Source organism: Lonchura striata, chromosome 1 (genome assembly GCF_046129695.1).
Source record: "Lonchura striata isolate bLonStr1 chromosome 1, bLonStr1.mat, whole genome shotgun sequence".
Taxonomy (NCBI): Eukaryota; Metazoa; Chordata; class Aves; order Passeriformes; family Estrildidae; genus Lonchura; species Lonchura striata.
The window spans coordinates 141,008,678-141,027,399 of NC_134603.1; the positions used below are offsets into that span (position 1 = coordinate 141,008,678).

The 18,722-nt window shown below is 44.6% G+C and overlaps 1 protein-coding gene across 4 annotated transcripts in view; it reads right to left on the bottom strand.

The window, feature by feature from the left end:
• Positions 1-18,449, bottom strand: part of MKX (mohawk homeobox) — a 48,823-nt gene extending 30,374 nt beyond the window's left edge. The window contains exons 1-5 of one of the 4 annotated variants that reach the window (XM_021543034.3): positions 18,181-18,449; positions 17,704-17,950; positions 15,449-15,608; positions 7,172-7,325; positions 5,655-5,990 (exon numbers count right to left, since the gene is read on the bottom strand). In XM_021543034.3, coding sequence (XP_021398709.1) covers positions 5,655-5,990; positions 7,172-7,325; positions 15,449-15,608; positions 17,704-17,885 — 832 coding nt within the window. In that variant the 5' untranslated portion in view covers positions 17,886-17,950; positions 18,181-18,449. Of the gene's footprint in view, positions 1-5,502; positions 5,991-7,171; positions 7,326-15,448; positions 15,609-17,703; positions 18,018-18,180 lie in introns of those variants that run through there. The other 3 variants (XM_021543037.3, XM_031503808.2, XM_021543035.2) reach the window with 3 other exon arrangements.
• Positions 18,450-18,722: the final 273 nt, after the last annotated feature.

Below are 18,722 nucleotides of genomic sequence, written 5' to 3' on the forward strand. Positions count from 1 at the left end.
ACAGAAGCAAAACCAGAAGACGTGCCCACAGTCCGCCTCTGCTCTGTGGGGTCTCCACAGCAATTATACCTGAATTACAGAACAGGCACAAACATGCTGCTATTTAAGCTCATCTTATCTGCACAGAGGCGGATCTCTGGAGTCTTTAATATTTTGGGTTTCAACAGGAAAGAAAGGCCTTAAATATTCATAACCTTTTGCATCTGAAAACAAACAGATAAACTAAGAATGCGCAGTTTTTGCATCCAGCACCTGTGAGAAAACAAATACTCTCTTTTCCAATAAAAGAATGGAGTGGAGAGAAGTGGCACAGGAAAACTGCACTGCCCGGAGTGCTGCTTCCCCTCTCAGCAGGGCTGGCTCCAGGCAAAGCTCTTCCTTGCTGGCTGGCAGTTCCTGAGTGTCCAGGGTTTTTGGACAGTGCTCTGCCCACAGCTGTTGCTGTTCCCAGCCCACCCAGTGCTCTCTTCCTCCATTCTCCTACTCGAGAGAGGTTGGAACTGCTACCTTCCCACAAAAAAGATTCAGTTTTGATGAAGCACCGTTTTTTGGAGTCATGTGGAGAAAATCCTGACACATTCCCATTGCAGCTCAGGTACTGAGAAATCAGGAAACTAAAGAGAACTAAAAAACCAGCTTATTTGATTTTTGGTGTTTGAACTGAAAGAAATGCAGTAAGTGAACCAAGCTAGCAGGGAACGTGTGGGATCTTTAAAGTTCTCAGGTTTGGGCTATCACATCTGGTATATTAAACCTGATGCTTCCTGTGCAGTAAAGCCATTTCCTTTTATTCTTTCTTTAGAAAAAACAACAGAACAGTAAATTAAACACAATCTCAATTCTCAATTCCATGCTATTTTAGTTGATGAATCAGGTCGTGTAATAATAAAATTCCTGCAGAAATACGATCTTAACTGTGTAACCTGCAAATTGCAGTTATGCTCTGTGTGCATTTAATACTGTACTTGACATTCACCTTTTACATTTCACTTCTGGATGACATTAGGATCTGCAAAAAAGACCTCCTTCAGCTCTCCCAGGTTACCATTTATTTCAAAGTATCCCCAAGGTCTCCAGCACTATTTAGATCCAACTTGCAAAAGTCACTGCTGTGAGCAGTTTTTGTAGGTCCCTTGAGTTGTTTCTGAAACCAGGTTCCATTGTGTTCATATTATGTTTTCAAATTTTATGGCTTATTTTTAAATTACACATTAATTTCTAAAAATGTTAAATTGCAAGGAAAAGTTGGCAAGGACCACACAAAATCACAGCACTGTTCTGCAGTTTGTGTCTCTCTACAGTACTTCTGTGCATGGCTACAGATTTAAGTGCTCTGTAGGAATCTGGGCCTGATCCTGCAGAGTGCCGAGGGTCACATCAGAGGTGCTCAGTGTGCTGCAATAAATGACCCAGGATAGTGCTTTATAAATCACCAACTTTGCAAGATCCAAAGGAAAGAAAGGAAGCAAGGTGAGAAGAAAGAGAACTCAGGAGTAACGAAAACATCAGAAACAGAGTGTACTCCTGAGTACGAATGTCTAAAAATAGAGATCAAACATCTTCACAAATCGGCCAGTGGTTCAAGTGCTTGTTAAAACCATCCTCTTTTCCAGGCCTGCAAGTCTTGAGTTTCCTCACTGTTTTTATTTGTTCTGGCTTTTCTACTGTGCTAAGTAACACATAAAATGAAATAAATGAAAAATCTGCCTACAGAGAAAGCACTCCCTGTCCTACCATTTCATCTCTTTTACTCTTGTTTTAATTTTTTCTTTCCTTCACTAGATAACAATATCCCAGAAAGCTGGGAATTCTTAATTTCCTTGTGCTACAACGATGCAGAACATTTTGTTTCTGCAGGTGACTGACAAATAGGGTACTCAGGGAGCACTGCAGCTTGATTACAGAAAAGTCAGCATTTTAGTGATCCGTAAACCAAAGACTGATGTTGCCTCTTTAGATTTATATTCAGTTTCACTACAAACATTAGATCTTTTCCTTGTAGATTTCTGGAGTGCTTGTTGCCGTCAAGACTGTTATTTCTGCATGCATTTGTACAACAAATACGGGTAGACAAGTCTGCTTTCACTTATTCCTGTCACACAGAGAACCCGCTGTGAGTGACTGCATGCCAAGCAGTTAGTGAAAACCAGTTCTCCAACGCGGCTTTTTAACTAAACAAAAATACCAAACCAAGCCTTTCAGTCATCAATTTCAGACGCGTATTTGACCAATTATCTATACTTGCATATATACCTGCACCAGGATTGATCTGAACTGAAATTTTCTGCTTTAAGTGAACACACTTGCGTATGTCCTGTTACACACATAAGACTATCAGCTTAGGACAGAAAGGCTTAGGGGAGCCTGTGCCATACCCGTGGCGGCTGCTCTCTCCCCGGCTGCCCGCACTGCCTGCCCGTGCCACCTCCGGCAGCAGCTCCCCGGGCCTGGGGCTGGGCAACAGCAGCGTGGGCACTGCACCTGTGAGCTCACAGTAATTGTGTGGAGGTAGAAAACACGGCTGCTCGGCCAACAGTCTGTTACATAGCCTGTCCTTGATCTTTATGTGGGATTTCCCAGTTGCATGAAGCCGGAGTAGCATATGGTCCCGTGTTTATAAGCATGTTAATGACTGAAATGGGAACCTCTACAGCCCGTTTTCCGTATTAAACTTTAAACTGCAATTTCTTGTTTTTGTTATTGGACACTGCACTTGTACACTGTTAATTTGGTGCAGGCTGTTGAGACGCACGTGGCCACACTGACCCCGGGCACACAAAGCAGCTCCAGACACACTGATGTACCTGAAATCAGGGTCCAGCCTAATCAGAACCAGACAGGACGAGTAAGCCTTCTCACTCATGATGTGCTACAAGCTTGTTTGCTCACTTGCTCACTCATGATCTTGCCTACTTTTCCAGGGAAGCACAATAGAGAGTTAGTTTAAACTCCAGTGACTTCCTGTCCTTACAGGCATAACGACCTTGCCAAACATTTCTCAAAAATAAAACATCAATCAGTTTTCACTCTGTGCTTTTTGAAATGCTGCTTAAAATGTCTTCATAAATTAAAACGTCTAGCAGGGATTTGACAATCCTGCAACAGCTCCTTTGTGTTAAAAATTAGCTGTTTTGCACTACAAAAAATTGCAGTGTGGAACTCCTTGTAAGTAGTCATATCTCACTTAAAAATACACTTGCCACTTTCAGGAGGTTAAGAATAGTAAAATCAGCCATACCCTGTTATTTGCTTAACCAAAATGTATTACAGCTATTTTTGAAAACACAGATACCGGTCTGGTACCATACTGCACTAAGAACTGCCAACCCAGGTATTCAAATTACAAAGAAAAACATTTTAAAAATATGTCATCCTTATTTATCTCTCCCTGTATAACAATCATGTGGATAATTTCATCTATTTGAAGGTAAGTTTCATAAAGGGACAATACCTTGAAAGTATATGTTTCTTCATGAAAAGTTTAATTCCTGCGTGTGTAACATCAAAAAATCATTAATGGGACTTGTAACTTGTAATCTTGTAACTGAAAAAAGCCCATTTGTAACTGTATTTCCTGAATGTTCACACATATAGCAACGATACAGCAAAAAAAGTCACGTGTGTATATATATATATATATATATATATATATATATATATATATATAAAGATATATATCATATGTATATTATGTATATATATATGATCTTTTTTATTTCTATATGCTGCTTGTCTGCTTTCAAAGTGCAAAAAGAATAAAACAATATCCTAAGAGCTGCTGGTCTGTTCTCAAAAAAAGTGAAAAGGAAGATATTTAGGAACAGACTTAAATGCAGTCTCAAGAGGAGTTCCAGGAATGTCACTTAAGAATTTTAGGGACAAGTATACTAGTTTTTAGTCATTCCAGCACAGCTGGTGAATTTATACAGTTTCAGTGTGCCTCCCTCAGCCTTCACATTAATGACCATACTTTTCAGTGCGGCTTGAAATTTGTCAAGAAGAACTTAATCCAGTAGCAAATTTATTATAAATTTTAAAAAGTCATTGCATCCATTTTTAGGTTATGGTATAAAGCACAGAAAACCAGAAGTTTACATTTCCGAGCTTCTGCATCTGCTCTTGAGTAACTTTTCACTTAAAAATAAAGCCTGGCAAACAATATACTTGTAATGCAGGCCAAATGCATTTGGTATGTTCAGAAAAAAAAATGAACAGAGTTTATTTTGAAACTTACTAATTGAGCAAGCACTATTCTTTCTCTCCACAAGACCCCATTTCCCTACAGAGAACGTTCTCTGGTCATTCCCAACAACCTGCACACACAAACGTCCTCCTAATCCCCACCAACAGAAGTCAGCCTTGTGGCCCCTCCACGTGGACAAAAAACCCACAAGAATTGTGCCAGAGAAGAGAGAGCAAAGGCTGCAAACTGGAGAAGATGCAAAGGCACCTGAACCTGCCTGCCAAGGAAACCAAGGGGAATCAAGTACAAAATCTAAATCTGTATTATCTTTACAGCAAAATCCTCCAGTACTTTTCAGCAATATCCATCCCTGAAGATGCTGCCCTCAGGGTGTTCCCTGGCAGAATAATCTGCCAAGAAAGGCCCAGCACAACACAAGGGGCTGCTGCAATGAGTTGAAACCCTGAGACACTGGTGGAGACCTTCAGAGACTGGGGTGCAAAACTTCGTATTTTTCAAAATGTAATTTTTTTCACCTTATGTCTCCAAGAAATACAGAAGAAGTTTCACAAGAGGAGCCTTCCAGCATCCCCTGACTCACGGGGACTTAAGCAAATTCTCATCTTGCCCTGATTTACAGCAATTTACTGGCATCAACCAGGAAGTCCCAAGTGCCTTGCTCTGACTGGTAACACAGTGGATGACATTACGTCATGCTTGTATGTTTTTATTGATAAGATTACAGTAATAAACTATGTGTAACCCTTCAAAAACCAGCAAGACAAGGTATTTAATGGCCAAATCTGTGGCCCCTTAGTTCAGGAGAGTGATGCAGAAATTAGTCTTCACTAATGCCTGTATTCCTAATAGATGCATGAGCACCAAAGGTCACATAATGGACAAGGCACTCTGAGGACAGAAAAGGTGCTGTTCAACAGAGGAAGGTGTTCACATGCACTCCACTGAAGGGCATAGGACTCATGTAAGTGTCACAAACAGCCACCTTGAAATTTCAAAGCCCTCTTCCTCCTCCCAGCTGTGGCCGAGGAGAACTTCAGTCCTCCTCTACTCCTCCCTTTTATAATAGAATACAGAAGAAATTCTCCTTCCTTAGGCTCGTCTTAGTGCTGACAAAAAGTGGCCTGTAAGTGTCATTTCAAAAACTATCCCCATTGCTCCATTTGAAAAGCAAACCAGCTTCATTAGTGGTCATTAACAGCACTTAACTGTAATACTGCAGGTAGAACTTCTCCAGAGAATAAAAGGGTGGACAGGATTTATCCATCCTGATATGAGAGGATGGACAGGAGTAATCCACTCTCATGCAAGAAGATGGACAGGAATTATCCACTGTGATATGAGAGGATGGACAGAAATCTCAAAAAAAACACAATCAGGTGACATTTATTCCAGGAGCCACTGTCTACTGAAGATGTCTTTAATAGAAATCATGCAGAAAAATATCCCTTACCTGTCCGATAGACAAAATTGCCTTCTGTCTCTGATGATGATGGAGACACCAGTTCTTCCTCAAATTCATTGGAACTAAATGAACCAGAATGATTCCTTTGCCTTGTTTTTTCCATCATAGCTGCATTAGTAGCCATGACATGTCTCAATGAGTCATTTAGGTAACGATTCAGTAAGCTGCTTTTGTATTTGGGGGGTGACACATAATCCTCATTGGCACTTGCTTCTGGTCTCACTCCTGTTTTTATTACTGAACTTTCAGTTTTAATCACAGTGTGATGAACTGGTTTGTTATATCCCCCTTCATTCATATGGTTTCTCGGAGGATTTTCTCCATCTGAAAACAAAAGAACAAAGATACAGTGATACATTGAGTACTTAACAGTTAACATGTTTTGCATTGAAATAAATATAACTAAAACTAGACAGTAACCATTTTCTTCTGTTCACACATTGCTCATAGTAGTTCCCATGATTCTCAGATATTCCAGGTATTCTAAATTAATTAGCTGTAGAAAAATCTTTGAGTCTGATTTGTTCATGAGTAACACAAGACAGGTAGAAAAAAATTGGAAAGTGCCCTAACACAATGATAAGCATTTAAAAAGCTGTGTGAATAGGCTGAATTCTTACTATCATAACTTGAAATTTGGTTTGCCTCATCACCACAGAATACTTAGGTACATTTGCTTAAACTGTACCCTTTTAACTGTTCTGCAAGCAATCTTTTCAAGGGAAGTGAGTAGAAATTTGAGTACATTCCCACAGTTTTCAGGAGGTGTGAGTACAGACTGAAACTGGAACAAAGATCATTGAAATTGAGTACAAATTGAGACATACTCTTCTAAAAATTCACATACATATTTTTTGACAATGTTCTGTAGGATTTGTTCCTGTCATTGTTATCTCCATGTCACAACCATCTAAAAAAAGCACTCACAGACAGAATTAATGCAAGAATTCTATTAAAATACAGTGTACTTTAAAAAAAAATCCTGCTTTTGTTAATTTTAGTAAGAAAGAGAATTCCACTACATCCTTTATGGAAAACAGCTGTTAGCAAAATACATCAAATAAATAACAGTAATATTCAGTTTACCATCTAAGCTGCCCCACTAATCAACCCTTTAATGATGTATATTGCTATAGCCCTTCCATGAAGGAAAGTAAGTCAAGTGATTTCTCATTTCTTTATACCAATAAATGTAATCCATTTTTTTCCTTTAATGCAGACTAAAGGAATAGGCTTGTAGAATGCAATGAACAAAACATTATCTTTTTAGCAACAATGAAATATAATAACATGCAGCCAGATTGCCACCTTGAACAACATACACAATCCTGCTTTGCAAGGCTGCCTAGTAGTTGGGAGCCAAAAGAGGCACCTAATTCACAAAAACAATAAAGGCAGAGCCACTGAGGGTATTTGTGATTAAACATTAGAGCTAACTTAGGGTATCTAATACTTTCTAAACATATTTTAATCAGTTTAAAATCTATAAAAGAGGATCAACAAACCTTCAGAGCACGAGTCATCGCTGCTCACGCTGAGTCGCTCAGCATTTCCCTGAACATATTTGTTGTACAGTTTTATTCGCAAAGCCCAGCTCAGGTCTGGCTGCCTGACAGTGTTCTTCAGGCGACGTCTTGCATTGGCAAACCAGTTTGATACCTGCATACAAACATGTGTATTAGCTTCCCCTGGAAATTAGGCAAATAAATCAAGCATAGAGCCCTCAAGAGTTTTTTGTATGCTTCAAGGGTACTGCAAACAAGAGAAATCTGAACAGAAGTCCATGAAATTAGCACTGAGCAGAGCAGGAATCTCATACAGGAAGCCAATTTCAGGCTTCCCACCCTTCCCAAGTGTTAGCAAAACCACATTAATCACAAGGTTTCAATTAAGGTGTCCCAAATACCAGTTTTATATTAATCTTTTTTTATTATTATTTTAAAGATAAAACCCTGAACATTTAATATGAACCTTCAATACATTACCAACTTCCTAAATTAAATTAATGTCTAATATTCAGGAATTTTCTTTGATATTTATATAGGCTACAATAAGGCTATTGAACAGGAAAAGACATTCTAAATTTGTATATATAAAAGCCTAAATTCTCCCTTGCATTTTGACAGAACTCTTAGTCTGACAAGATGTGGGCATCAGGAAAGTCTTACACAGAGGACAATGTACTTTCACTCACTGCAGAAATCAAACATTTCCTTTACAGAGAAGCTGATTTTACAAACTCTTTTTGTTGTGGACAGCTTAAAAATAGTAAAGATGCAATTCCTCACAAGGTGAGTACTAAAGAAGTCTGCTTTGTCTTCCTTCCCAATTTCAGAGCATTTCCTAGAGTTTGACTTAGCAAAATGGATACATGTTAGTGTCCCTCTAGCATATAGGCATATTACAAAGTCAGGCTCAAACACAAGTATTTCACAGTGTTTTAAGCACTGAATGAGCAAAAAGGCACCGACTACCCTTCAGTGCCAGCAGTGTTAATTAAACCACCAAATAAGATGCATGTACTTGCAGTGACTTTTCATGAAAGCACACCTGAGAAAATGCTGGCCTTGATTCTACTGCAACTCAAAAAGATAGTAAATAGAAAATACTGATAACTCTATCTTTACTATGAGCAAGAGCAGAGGCAAGTGGCCTGCATTCTAATGATATTTGCTTAAGGATAAAGTAAGGTGTTAAAAGTACTATTTATTGCTGGCAGGAAAAAGTGCATTTTGACATGACCTCTGTAAGAAGGAGGCAGAGTAGCATCATTTGCAAAGGAGAATGTAAAGGATGTTAGGAGCCTACAGCCCTGTTCACATCTTTGTGTTGTGAATATGCACAAAGAGAAAGCCAGACTACTGTCGTCATATTCTGACCTGGGAACGATCACACCATTTAATTTACATCAACCTGCAAAGCAAGTTCATACATGTTTTATCAATACATGCTACCCTACCTAATAGAGAGCCAAACTGTAGACCTTAGCACTGAATTTTGACCCTAATTTTGTCATCTGTCTGTTGTAGCTAAGGTTACTATATAAATCACACAGAAATATCTTTCTAATTATTCTGGATCAATAGTCTCTTCTAAAGTGATTATGAGAAAAATAAACACTACGTGCCTAAAGAAAAAGCAAAGCTTCAGTTCGGAGTCCCAGCTAGAACTTTGCAGTGGTGCCTTATGCCTGTCACTTTGATTTTACTTAAAATCACGTTAACATGAAACAGGGTTTCACTGAAAACACAGTGAGCACTGGATCAGTGCTCACATGGCAAAGACATAACTTTACAATCCATGTCGTTTACTATGACAGGTCAGAAAACCAAAACTGTAGCTGGCAAAGTAATTTTCATTCTCTTCTAAGGTTACTTGCTTGTAATCATTGTATTTACACAGTAATTTTTACAGTAAATGAGATAGGGTGGGCTGGGATCCACGCACTTTCTAATGCTGTTAGCAAAGTCACTCCAGACTGCTCAGCTAAGCAGCAATCACCTGCTGCATAACAATGTAATTCTGAAATCAAGTATTTAACAGTAGAGATGCATCAATCCAGGGTCCCAATCAACAGGATTGCAGTTACTGTAGCGTTTTACCAAACTGTCAGCTTTCCAACCTCTCACAAGAAAGATTTCATTATGCTTCATTTTATTACATATTGAAATTTTTCCTCAGTGAAGCGCCATTTACAGAAAAGACAGGGTAGTATTAGTGTGATTCATACATAAAAGCAATTATATTTAGCAGGAGTGATTGCTGCATGGTACTCTTGGTTTATTTTTGGCTCATTCTTCCCATGCCATTGCTTTGCTTTCTGTATATCAATATGAAAAGATGATTCATATTTTAAGTCTTCTGCTATGAGAGAAAGGAATAGTAGTATTTGATCATTATTTCATAATGAGATAAATATATTGCACCTTGTCTTCCTGCTCTTCATGGAGCAGATGATTTAAGTGCCATTACACAACACATACAAGACAATCAGGGGATCAGGCCCAGCCAGTAAAGATTTGTGAAAGGCAAGTTCTGCTTGACCAACCTGATCTTCATCTATGACAGTATGAGCCACTTAGTAGCTGAGTGAAAGGCTATGGATGTGTCTACATGGACATCAGTAAAACCTGTGACACCATTTCCCACAGAATCTCCTGGCGAAACTGGCTGTCCATGGCTTGGATGGGTGGGCTCTTTGCTGGGTAAAAAACAGTTTGGGTGGCCTGGCCCAGTGAGTGTTGGTGAATGGAGCTACATCCACCTGGTCACCAGTGGCATTCCCCAGGGCTTGGTATTGAGAGCCAGTTACATTTCATAGCTTTATCACTAATCTGGAGAGATACCAAATTGTGTGGGAGTGTTGATTTGCTGCAGGGCAGGAAGGCTCCACAAGGGATCTGGACATGCTGGATCCATGGGCCAAGGCCAGTGGTATGAGGCTCAACAAGGCCAAATGCCTGCCCCTGGGTCACAACAACCCCTGCATGCAGTGCTCCAGGCTGGGAGAAGTGCACGGAAAGATGCCTGCTGGAAAAGGATCCAAGGGTGCTGGCTGACATCACCTGAACATGAGCTAGTGAATGACCAAGGAAGCCGATGGCATCCTGGCCTGGATCAGCAATAGTGTGCTGTCAGAGACTGAAATCCTTTGCCATATGGTCTGATTTGCAACTTAATTCAGGCAGAGGCATTCCTAATAATTTTAAGATCCGGACCATAACATGTGGCCAGCAGGACCAGGGCAGTGATTGTACCCTTGTGCTTAGCACTGGTGAGGCTGCAACCTGAGTGCTGGGTCCAGTTCTGGGCCCCTCAATTCAGGAAGGACACTGAGGTGCTGGATAGACTCCAGGGAATGACAATAGAGTTGGGAAAAGGTCTGGAGCACAAGTCTGATGAAGAGCAGCTGAGGGAGCTTAGGGGGGTTAGCCTGGAGAAAAGGAGGCTTAGGGGAGATTTTACTGCTCTTTACAACTACCTGAAAGGAGGTTGTAGGTGGGGGTCAGTCTGTTCTCCCAAGTGACAAGAGATAGGACAAGAGGAAATGGCCTCAAATTGAATCAGGGGAGGTTTAGATTGGATATCAGGAAAAATTTCTTTACAAAAAGGATTGCCAGGCATTGGAACAGGCTACCCAGTGAAAGTTACCATGGTTGAGGCACTGTCCTTGGAGGTATTTAAAAGAAATTTAGACCAGGTGCTTACTGACATGGATTAGCAGTGGACTTGCCAGTGCTGGGTTAATGGTTGGACTCAATGATGATAAAGGTCTTTTCCAACCTAAATGACTCCATCCTTCTGAAAGAACCTCAAGTCAGCTTTTAGAAGAGAAACCTTTAACTAAAGCATGAAGCAGCAAATTCACTCTGGAAACTCTTATCCCAAATGCAATTAAAACAAGGCCCATTAAAGCCTTGGAAGAAAGTGAAGTTAGTCAAATCCATTTGAGAGATTTTTAGGCTTAATCTATGATGTGGTAAGCTCTAACTGCTTTCCAGTTTTTGGGCACTGGTGCATGTTGCTGGAAAATCCTGATTTCTAAGGCATCATGAGAGTCAACACCTCTCTCACTCTTCAGTCTTGGACAAGCTCCAGGTGAACTGGAACAGGCTGCCTGGCCACAGGCTGTACCACTCAGCACGCTCACCCTGACCTCCAGCCACCAGCAGTCTCCTTCAAAGACAACAACAGTTTTAGCACTCATTTGAGCCAGCCCCAAACGTTACATTGTCTATCCATGTGGTCTTTAAAAACCTGACTGTCCACTGCTGTAGGTCCCACTCAAGAGTGCCGGTTTGCACCACACTTACCTAAACTGTTACAAAAAGAAACAACCAAAGCAGCCAAAAACATCCAACCTTTCCCATGGTCCCAAGCTGTGATACGGTGATCTCCAAAAATAATTTAAAGAAAAAAAAAAAAAAAATTTAGATATAAGCCAGTGGGAAAATCTTTGTCACATAAACCTCCCAAGAAGTAAGTATCTTGAAAAAACACGTGATGAAACTCACTTTTCTTGTAAAGTAACAATCCTGTAGTTCTTTGAGAAGTAAAAAGACAAAACCCAAAGGGAACGATAATAGATGTGCTTTCCAGCATTCATTTTTTTACAGCAGTTCAGTTGTTCTCTAAGAGCATCAGGTACTTATATCAGCATCATGAAATACTGACCCTCTGGCTTTACTTCTGAAGACACATCTTCAATTTTATTGTAATTTGTTCTGCTTCAGTGCTTAACAGCAGCCAAACTTTCAGAAAAGGAACAGACATCAAATGATTCTCCTCCTCCAGTAATCCAGATATGCCTTTATAAATCTGAATATTATTAAATCCATAGCAGCACATGACTGATATACAAATCTTTCTATTGAAAAACCTTCTTTCCAACAAAACACACATTCATATTTCTTTCTGGAAGGAATATACTGCCATTTTTCTTTTTTATTTCACAAGAACATCTAAACCAAAATTTAAAATAAAATAAATCAAACACTGTGGTAATAATACAAATGAAAATGTAGCATATTAATAGGACAAGTTATTGGATTCTGAATTGGAATCTAATTGGAGTAAATTATAAAATGCCTTCTCAAACTATATTGCTTTTTAGTTTCCTGCTTTGGCAGTTGTGGAAGTAGAAAACTTTGGACTGTTGGACTGAAATCTGCAATAACATTTGCCTTGAGGACTCCCAAAGACCTTGTTGGCCTGCACAGGAATAAGTCAGCCCAGAATTTGCCCCAGGTTTTGCTACTACTACTTAGGAAACAAGATGATTTATGATTCCTGCAAAATCCTACCTCCTTGAAAGAGCCTGATTTTGATTCAGCACTGCAGTCTGACATGCATCTGGAATAGTCCCCTCACTGTCCCACTGCACCCAAGAACAGTGGGGTAGGCCAAAGTATTAGTAAAGTAGAACAAATTAATTTAAAATCAGCTAACTGAGTGATAGAAAAACTAATGAAAATAAAGTTGTGGAAGATTTGACATGCATATACAAAAGTTCTTAGTCATTAGCATGTCATTAGTTTGTCCTAATAACAAAAGTAAAAAAACAGGGCTGGATGTTCGCCTCTTTGTCTCACAGAAGAATTGGTTTTATCTATGCCATGGTCCTGAAAAAAAGGTCCTTTGGATATATGGTACATACTGGAATAAGGTTCATTAAATGAAGGAAAAGCACAGGGAGGAGAGTTACATCTGTATGATCAATATTACTGTGACCACCCTTGTCTTCCAGGCAGCTGCTGAAGACCTTTTCCAAGGTCACCAGTCAGGTGAAAAACAAAAAGACATCCCAACCATTTATTCCCTAAATGGGATTTTGTCAGAAATTTGGAAACTGAAAGGGTTATTTAACAGTATTTTTTGCCTTTCCTGTGGCTTGTGACAACAAGGTGTCAGCACATGAGGGATGCTGGGAAGAGGTAGCAACTGTCAGCAGACAAGAGCCTCCACAGGAGGGCAAAGCTGTGGGAGCAAACACCATGGGACAACACTGAGAAATGTAAAAAGCATAGGAAATACAAGACAAGTCAGCAAATGTTAAGGCATTTAACCCAGAGGAAACATCATACGCTGATTCCTGGTTCTCCAACGATGTCCACCAATATTGCTAGATCAGAAAAACAATTTATAGGCAACCCTGATTGATGCTTTTGCAAAGTGCTCCTCCTGGGACAGAAGCAAGGCTTTCCAATACACACCACAGCCCAGTCCCAAATCTGCTCTTGGTTATACCACTTGTCTGAACGAGCACAGCCTTCAGGAAAGATATTTCAGATGCACCCAGTGTGACTGAGACCACACCCTGGCATGCTCTCTCTCACTCTTACGAGAACAAAAATTTGGAACTGAATTACAGTCTTGTTCTTTTTGAGCATCCAAAAAGTAGGTGTAGGGTGTGTGCTGTTTAGCTCTTTGTGGCTCAGGAATTACTGCTGGTGCCAGACATATGTATTTACATCTCATACAGATGCTATCAAATTCCTGGATTAAAAGAGCATTGCACAAAAAAGATGAAAAAAACACCTGGGATTTCTCTTTGATGTTGTGCTTCTGTAAATGATGATAGATATGCTTGTTTGAACAGTTCTTTCTAATATTACCATTCATAGAAACAAAATCGGTCAAATTCAACTTCAGCGTAAACCCACTAGAGTCACAGGGGTCTAACAGAGCTAAATGCAGCCCTCCCTGATTCTTTCTAATTTTATTCTACAGTTTATGTAGATCATAAAACTCTGTGGAGAAGTGGCCATGGCTCACTTGATGCTTTTATAAAGGCTAACACTTCTTACCCCCATCAGGATTTATCAAAGCTGCCACGAGGGAAATCCTGCAAAAACCCACCAGTTCTTCTCCCTTCTCTGTTTATTCCGAGGCATTTTTAAAAGAACAGCAGAACTCTTCAATATGTCATTAATGTGAAAGTGTCCCAGCACATATTCTGGATATATGTTTTAAATCTCATGTAAAAATACAGGGGTATTCTAAAGTCCAATAAAATACTCCTATTGAATTGTGCCATTGAAGGGATAATGTTTATGTAATCATAGTTTAAACCTTTCATGTATATTTTTTAAAAGCAAGAGAAGTTGTCTTAACTATATCTTCCAGTTATAACTGGCATTTTCTGAGACATTAATATTATTTTTGTCAAAGCTATAGTGTTTTTCCTAGTGCAATAGTTTCATAGTGAGGTACTGAAGTGTAAAAAATTCCCATTTTGCCATTACTAGAACTGAAGTTCATAGCACAGGTTTTTTTGAAGGGGCACTCAAAATAATAAAGCTGAATTACCACTTGTTTTTTTCTAATACTTTAGGTTACTTTGATCTCTTTGTGTCCTTTGCAAGGTGACACATAATGTGTTAGGCAGAGTGATGAGGACCCAATCCTGCAAACACATGGGTTTCATTTTACGCACCTAGCAGTAGCTTGCAGTAAGGAAATTAGATTATTCACAATGCATAAATCTTTGCAGCATCCAGACCTGAGATAGCATCACTCTGCAACTGATAGCATTTAACCACATATTTCAGTAGAGTACCAGATGGCAAAGAGAACAAAGAAGTGAGATTTATAAACATTCACAGCAAAATTTATGCCTCTTACAGCAAGAAAATTGCCAGTCACTTCAGGGGAGAATTACCTGAGAACAAAACAATTATTCCCCATGTCTAACTATATTACAATGATAATTCCTGCAACACTGTGTGTGCTGAGCCACTGCATAGTGTATGGCAACACTGACGTCTGTGCAACAGGTGATGACAATTATTATCAGAACAATAGAACAGTTTCCATCCTACCCCCTTTTCAAAAGGGAAGAGTAGCTCCCTGAAATTTCCCCAACAATTTCTATTCTGTGCTGAATTCTCCCATGACTGATATTTTTTATGTGAGAATTTTTAAAGACTAAGCAAAAATATTTTCATTGTATTTATGAATGAGATGAAAGGATGAGGGCACCTATTCCTAGGAGTGCATGCACACATTTTTACTGATTGTCTTTAGCACTTCTCCAGCTAAAATGTGGTAATTCTTGCTTGAGAGAGACAGTCCTGCTGGAATCGGGGTGCCCAGAGGAGAGTGGAAGAAGGATGTGCACAGGACTCCTGGTCTTGCTGGCTGCACCAAAGCTCCGCAATACCCAGCACTGTCCTTTGCCCGGCTCGCAGAGGAGATTTGGCAGGTGCTGTCCCCATCCCTCCCGTCCATGAAAGGCCTCGGAGCGGCTGTTTGACGTGGGGGTCCGGGGTTCCCTTCCTTACCTGCACCAGGGTCATCTGGGAGCCGAGGGCCAGCAGAATCTTCTCCGTCTTGGTGGGGTATGGGTTGTCGCGGTGCTTGTAGAGCCATTGCTTGAGCGGCCGCGCCATGTCCTGCAGCGCCTGCCGCTTGTGCCGCACCTTCCCGCCGCTCTGCCGCGCCCTGCCGCGGAGAAGGGGCGCTGAGGACCGGGGCGGCGGGACACCTGCCCGCTCCCCGCCCGGCCCGGCCCTGCCCGCCGCCCGCCCGGCCCGGCCCTGCCCGCCCCCCGCCCGGCCCGGTGCTGCCCAGCGCGGGTGCGGCAGATGCGCCCCGTCCGAGGGGGGACCCAGCTCGGGAGTGCCCAGCCCCCGGCTGCGCCCTGCCCGGAGAAGCCGAGCCCGGTTCTCGAGGGGTGTTCGGGCACTTTCCACAGCCGCGACCCTCGGCCCGGAGGACTGCTCAAGGGAAGGTGATGCCACCAGCTCCCCGAACTCCCTGTGGAGGGTCTGGGCGAGCGGAGCTCGTGAACAGTGAATGGCCGCGGTAATGCTGCGGGCCCGGGCGGCGAACCCACGGGGATTTCAGCGGGGCCAGGGCTCCGCCGGTGCGAGTGTTCCGATGGTTTCGGTGCTCGGCACCTGACCGCAGTGTGGCCGGTCTGCCTACAGAGGGGCTTTCCAGCGCCGCCAGGCCGCACCTCGCACGGCCGGCCGCGCTTCCCGCAGCTGAGGTGCGCGTTTCCCCGGGGTCAGCCCAACCTGATTCCCCCGCCCGGGTTTATTTCCCGCTGATACTCAAGAGATACCCGCGGCACCGAGCAGATCCTGGATAATTTCCCCCCTCGGAGCCGGCGGCGAGCGATGCTCCTGGAGGAGCGAGCATGCCGCTCCCAAAGCCGCTGGCAGCGACGCGAGGCAGCCCGCAAAGCCCCGCACCTACCGAGTAACAGCGTATGCCGGGGGAACGAAACCCAGGTTCCGATTAAAAAAAAAAAAAAAGTCCCTTTGTAAATACTTTGTAAATAAAGGCCTACAATAAAAAGTGAGTGAACAGAATCGCAGGAATCCCAAGGAAAGGCCGGAGGCGGGCTGGGGCCGGCGGCAGCGCTGCGCGGGGCGGAGGGGCTCCGGTCGGCGCTGGGTGCTGTGCGCCGGCGGCGGCGGCAGGGGGCGCCCCGCGGCCGGGCCGGGCCGCGCCGCGCCGCTTCCTCCGCGGGGCTCCGCGGCAGCCGCGCTCCGCCGCGATCGCCGCAACGACACTGGGGGACACACACCTGCGGCCTCGCGGCCAGCGCCGCCCGCAACGTGCGAGCTGATGCAATCGCTAAAGTGGAAATCAGGCAGTACAAGCAGCTCCTCCGGACTCTTCGGTTTCGCAGCCGCCTGACTGTGCTCCTCGATCTTTACTTTGTAACGCTGACCCGAAATGTCTAGTCGGCGCACGCCAGTTCAACCCTCCGAGCTACGGCTGTCAACGCGCCAGAGCTTGCTCGTCCTCCCATCACTTTCTATTTCACCTGTTCCAGCATTAAAAAAAAAAAAAAACCAAAACAAAACAAAACAAAAAAAAACCCTGACCCCAAAAAACAGCAAACCAAAACACCCCCCCCCAAAAAAAAAAAAAAAAAAAAAAAAAAGACTGGCTTCGGGCGGCTTAGCGTCAGCTGCCGTTTTAGCAAACCCTATCCTAATATCACGTTATGCAGCCCCTGACTGGCATCGCGCTAGTCCGTTCTAAATCCCATCCCTGGGAACGCACTGACAACCCAGCTCCTTCCCGGGAACCCCCGGGGACGCTGGAACAAGTGCCGCGGCCGCGCGGTGCCCGCCCGCCTCAGCCCCGCTGCCACGGCACTGCCGGCGGGGATCGGCCGCGCCGCCGCCCCGTCCCCCCGGTCTCACACGTCCCGCCTGGCGCCTCCGTTTTGGAGCCTTTAATTAGACGAAGCGCCCGAACAAGCCCGTGGAGCCCCGGTGTTCCCGGTTTGTTTCTGTTCGGAGGCAGAGAGGGAGGTCAAGCACAGCAGGACAGGAGCGCTCTGTCTGGTACATTCCAGTCCAATCGGACGCCCCTGCATCAACTATTACCGGAATTTCCCACCGTAACTGTGGAATGAGAATCCCATAAAATACGAACCCGGTGCCGCGGGCAAAGACCCAGTTAGAAACCCATCTCGCAACCCCAGATCGGCGACGCGGCGGCCGGGAGCGCCGGCAGCACAGGCAGGGCCGCCCCCGAAGCCGGTGCGCGGCGCGGAGACGAGCGCACGGCATACCCCGTCCGCCGGTTGCGCAGGCTGAGGCTCTCCTTGATGGACGGGCTGTCGGGGAGCAGCACCTCGGCGTGGTGCGGGCCCTCCACCACCCCCACGTAGGACCGGCCGCTCCGCTCCCGCTCCTTGGCGTCCTCCTCGAAAAGCACCTGGCCGCTGAGCTTGCTGAAGACGATGGTGTTCATGGTGGGGGGCTGGGGGCCGCCGTCGTGCTGGTCGCCGGCTCCGAGGTGCGGGGACTCGCTGTGCGCTGCGGGGAGGCGGCAGCGGTCACCGGGCAGCCGCGCCGAACCGCCGAGACCCGCCCGGCGCGACCGGCGGGGGGGCAGCGCGGAGGCACCGGGCGCCGCCTGCCCACCCACGGGGGGAGGCAGCCCGCCCCTCCCACGGCCCGGCCCGCTCTCACGGCCCCCCCACCCAACTCCGGTCCGCTCCCTCGGCCCGGCCCGCTCCCACGGCCCGGCCCGCTCCCACTCGCACCTCGCCGCCAGCCTTCGCCGCGCTCTTCGCTCTGTGTCGCAACAGTTCGTCGCGCGGGTTTTCTGTCGGCTTTGGTGTTTCTGTCTCGCTTGCTCTCTCTCTCACTCCTTTTTTTTCCCCCCTTTTCCCTTCCCTTTTCCTCCCTTCCCCTCCCCCGGAATGATTTTCCCCTTCCCCCTCCCCAAACGGGGAGGGAAACAAATTGTTTTTAACGACCACCAAATGCGCAGAGCCGGCGCCCGGAGGCACAGCCGCCGCGCAGCCACTCAGACTGTCGGGACTGCCGCTCCCCATCCCCGGGGGGCGTCACCGCTGGCCAGGGGACCCCGGCAGCCCCAGCCAGGGGACGGGCTCCGCCCGGGCAGAGCGGCGTCGAGGGGCGCTGCTTGGAGGGGCGGTAGGAGTCCGGCCAGGGGCATCTGAGGGTACGGCAGCGCACGGCTGGGCAGTTCACCGTCTGTATGGGAGAGCCTCCTGGGGAAGGCGGCTGAGGACACAGGCTGGTGTCACGCCACGCTGACCGCAGGAGAGACCCCCGTCGG